Raw genomic sequence first — 4,891 nt, forward strand, 5'->3', positions numbered from 1 at the left:
ACTGCTATGTGATGAGAGATGAATTAAACACTGGTGTGAATACAGTCAAGCATTAAAACACAAAAAGTATAATAATCATGGAAGAGACTAAGATTCGTGTTGACAATATTCATGACAAACAGATAAAAGATCAAGACCATTTACTGCCAGAGGATCCAGTGAACTTTTCCCTGTAATGGAACATAAGAGGTGTGTGTTTTTCTATAAGTGGACATGAAGTGCTTTTATCTTACTGGTTGAATGACCGAAATAAAGATTCAGAGTGCTGCTTATTCAGGACTGAGCTGTTTCTGAAGGGTCAGAGAGTGAGATTCTGTGTGTGTGTGTGTGTGTGTGTGTGTGTGTGTGTGTGAGTGTGAGTGTGTGTGTGTGAGTGTGTGTGTGTGTGTGTGTGTGTGTGTGTGTGTGTGTGTGTGTGTGTGTGTGTGTGTGTGTGTGTGTGTGTGTGTGTGTGTGTGTGTGTGTGCGCGCGCTGAAGTTTCAGAGCTGCGTGAGTCTCAGACCCTGGGAGACAGGTTCTCCTCCCAAGTAGACCTCTGCTTCCCCAGACCACTGAAGCAGCGCCCACCGGAAAACCTCCCTTCTTCAAACTTAAGAAACATCAAGGATCATTTTATTAGAATTTAAACAACCCCCACCACCCCCTTCAAATTGTCTTCAATAGCAAGAGAATAAGTCCTGGCTCTGTTTGCCAGGGGATAGAGGATGTACTATGCCAAAAAGACAGGGGATATGGCAAAGGGGGTTTATTTATTTAGCTAATTATTTTTACTGATGCTTCCTAGTTGGATATTGTCGGTCTTGTTTGCATTGCAGAATTGGAGTTCCTTCAACTCGATACAAAAGGCCGACAGTTTGTGCAGAACAGAGCTCTGAAATTGAGACCATGTGGACATGGGTACAATGTCCTTGACTACGACGAGGCTTACACAAACCAGAACAACATGTTTCGAACAAGAATATTTATTTGTGATTTCCCAGGAAGGTCACATACAGTAATTGTTGCGAGAACTGGAGTCTGACGTCTGACACTCCGAATTACAGTCTGAAACACAGTCTGAAGCTTACAAAGGTCTTCTGGATTCCGCCTCACAGACACACATACGACGTCTAACCAGTATTTAGCTAAGAAGAAAAGAAAAGGGGCAGCCATGTTAACTCCGTCCGGTCGGGGAGAGAGAGACTCAACTCTAAACCGCTGAACGTGGCGGGCAGCCATGAAGCAGCAAGCCCATGCTGTCATTAAAGGGTTAATCGCTGCTGACAGGAGCAGAGCTTGGGAAAGAGACACACACACACACACACACACACACACACAGTGAGAAAGAGAGAGAAAGAGAGGAAGAAAGAGAGGAAGAAAGGTAGAAAGAGAGAAAGTCTGGGACTACAAAGGTTGTTACACAGAGGCATGCGGGAGAACTGCACACACACTAAGATTATAGCTGTGTCAAAGAAAGCGAGAGACAAAGATAGATAGAGGTTAGATCAGCAAAGCAGACAACTTCTAGTCACACAGAGCATGCTTGCTAAGCAGATATATATATATATATATAGAAATGTATATTCAGAAAGCGTTGCAACCACATAGAGCAATGCAGCTAGCATCAAAGCGCTACACTTAAAGCTAAGCTACACATCGGTCACTAAGGCTAACACAGCGCAACACGAGATATCTGGGATTGTATTTCACGAGCTGGAAATGCAAAGCGTTCATGCACATGCAAAAGAGAGAGAGAGAGCAGCCCAGTAGCAGCAGCAACCCCGGCGAGGACAGAGAGCACACACACACACACACACACACACACACACACACACACACAGACACACACACGCACACACATGCACACACCACTGTGAGGCTGGGTATGTCCTCACAAGCTCAGAACACACAGAACGCTCACAGTGGGGGGTGGAGAGTTGGGTTGGGGGGAGCATGAGACTGTGTTTAGCAAATACTGGAACCACAAATGCGACTGAACAGCTGAAGCAGGTTCGAACATCACACCTAAACCTTCCAGCAGACGCCCACAGCAGGGAGACCAACCACAGCTTCAGAAAACAGTGGAACTAGGAACAGCCATTACACAGGTCATCTTACACAGAATCTAAAGTGCACAAATGCCTCTGGGGGAGACCTAGACAAGACTGCCAACAAATAATAAGGCAATACAGTTACAAATGCACAAAAATACAGACTGGCACGTGATGTCAAGTATATCACTTGGACACAAAGACAACCGACTTCGGTTCAGAGATGGTTTTCCATAATTACTGGAATTACATGTCAAAGGGATCCAAAACCTTTTAATAGATTGTTTTGTTGGTACCTCAAAATGCGTTGTGCTTTTAGGTAAATGAAAGCAGGTACATCACATAAATATCTTCTCAGGTAAACAAAATCAGCATTTCTACAAGTCAGGTACACGAGCATAGTACTACAATTAGACGATATTCGCTTAGAGAAAATATTTTACTTCACAAATAGACTCTTATATATATATATATATATTACATGAATGTATTCACATAGATATATACTTACTCAAGAATATCTTAAAAGTATTTAGAAACCACGATCTGGAGCAGCCTTACTGTGTAATTTTTCCATTGGAATTTCTAGATTAACTCTAGATCATGTCATCAGACACTACTGATTTAACTGTGAAAAACATTGCTACCCAGACACGACTGACATTTCTACTACCTAATCGCAAAACAGCTGTTTATTATTTATCATTTTAACTCTAAAAAAGATTATTTGAGTAGGAGGGTGCTAGATGGAATATTTTTATGGATCAAATGCAGCAGTGTTCTTCCCCAGATTTAGGGATATCACTAAAAGTTTAGTTCATCGCCAGAGACTGATTTTAACTGTACAGTACCATTTTTTCACTACGACAAGCATGAACAGATGTATAGCTATTAGAGTGTGGAAAAATGACAGGACAGAAGTGTCCTCCTGAAACGAGACTGAACTATTTCATCACTGGCTTGTTCTCGGCGTATTAACATATGTCGGATCTTCTAGTCAGACAGGATGGAAGGAGCCTCTCTGCTGGTTGCGTTGGATACAAAAACCCTCTTTTGCCCGCTCTGGATACCAAGTTAGATTTGACATATCCAGAGATTTATCCTTAATGCTAACCTCCTTTAGTTGGACGAGAGCTCTTCCGTTAATGGCTCTAGACACAGCTCAGATTAGACTCTGCACAGTCTTCGTAGAGGAGTTTTGAGAATAAAGTGAGAATAACATGCCTTTGCCCAGAACCTCCTGCCGTTTGCTCTGGACATGTTTTCTGTGCTTTCTCTCTGTTGCCTTTCTTAATCGGTCCTGCACAAAAACTCCAGCATGCAGACTTTGTATTAGCAGGCATTTATCACTACAGCGCCAAAGGAGACTGTGTACCCTGTACTTCGCATTTTCATATTGTCATATCCATACAAAACATAAAAACACTCGAATGCTGCCTGTGATTGCAAAGGCAATTGTCAGAGTTGAGGTAAGTCAAAGTGCTCAATAAAACCCCTTCATTCTTATATCTATATCGTAATGTTTGGCACTTAATCAAATAGATATAATGTAATGTATGACCTATTGCACAGTACAGGAGAAAGTGATTCTTCACACTCGCACCAAACACATATAAAGTTATACCAGCTATGCTAACAGACAGGAGCAGACATGAACACTTTTACAAGGCTTTGGACCAAGATGGCCACAACAGTGCTACGATACTTAAGTATGGATATAGTCATGTCATTTTTTTTAAACATATTTGCCTATATTAGACTATCTGAAGAAGAGAGAAAAAGAAATTAGCATACATTCACCACAAACATGTCATCCATCGAGGGATATGAGAACGTGAGGTTTCGGAGTCTTACAGGTCCTGACCTAGTCTCTCAATCTCTTCGATGAGGAAGTCAATGTCCTCGAAGGTCGCGGCAGGGTTGGAGATGACCATGCGGAAGAAGTTGACCTTGTCTCCCTGTGGTTGGTAGCTTACCATGGTGGTCCCGTACTCCATCATCCTGGCCTTGATGGTAGGGGCGACCTGAAGGAAATGCAGACACCGCTGAGACAGGGACAGCCAACCTGAACCACCAGTAGAACTGCTGTTTACTGTAAGCCATCGTGTATCACAAGTTCTGCATGATTATGGCTAAGGCTGGAGACAGATTTAGTGACTATAGCTTCTGTCACAAGCTCGTTCTCACTGGAACTTCAGTGAAACCAACCTGATCTGTACCAAGAGCTGGGAATTCTTGGTGAGATAACAACACATCCAGGACATGCTTGCATCTCGTCTTATGGTCCAGACTATGTAGTGAATTTAGAAAGTGAAGAAACTGCTTTGGCTGCATGTTTACACCATCATTAAGGTCTTTATTTGATTAAAGATCATTATCATTCCAAAAAATGACACTTAGCTTTGTTTCCCTTTGAAAGGGAAAGTTCTGATGTGTTTCCCTTTCTGGATTTTTCATTTTTTTAGGATTTCAGGCTGGTCTGGAGCTGCCAGCTCTTATGTCACCCTGGTGAGCGTGGCAACCTAGTGGGCGTGGCAACCTAGTGGGAATGTCACTCTCATGGGCATCACCCTTATGGGCATGGCACCCTTGATTTCTTCTAGAAGCACCAGGAAAAGAACATAAAAGAAACTATTAAATTCATGTCTGACAGCACAGTGGCGGTACGCCAAGTTCCGACTCAAGCTCAAAGCGTCCTGGTGAATCTGATTTAGTCCATATGCAAGTCTGCCTCATACCATTTCTTCTTTTTGCGAGATTACCTCTATTTATGTCATTTTTTTAACAATCTTGACAGATGTTTTGACAGTCTAAAAACCAACTGTCCTCTGTGCACCCTGAGTGTTTAGAAATCTCTGGG

General features: G+C 42.5%; 1 protein-coding gene across 1 annotated transcript in view; it reads right to left on the reverse strand.

Annotated features, from left to right (window-relative positions):
- Nucleotides 1-947: 947 nt before the first annotated feature.
- The window catches only part of LOC113582148 (glutamate decarboxylase 2), an 18,023-nt gene continuing 14,079 nt past the window's right edge, over nt 948-4,891 (reverse strand). The window contains exon 16 of the mRNA XM_081708873.1: nt 948-4,055. Coding sequence (XP_081564999.1) covers nt 3,882-4,055 — 174 coding nt within the window. The 3' untranslated portion in view covers nt 948-3,881. The remainder of the gene's footprint in view (nt 4,056-4,891) is intronic.

Source organism: Electrophorus electricus, unplaced genomic scaffold (assembly GCF_041902795.1).
Source record: "Electrophorus electricus isolate QZ-2024a unplaced genomic scaffold, ASM4190279v1 Scaffold170, whole genome shotgun sequence".
Lineage (NCBI taxonomy): Eukaryota > Metazoa > Chordata > Actinopteri > Gymnotiformes > Gymnotidae > Electrophorus > Electrophorus electricus.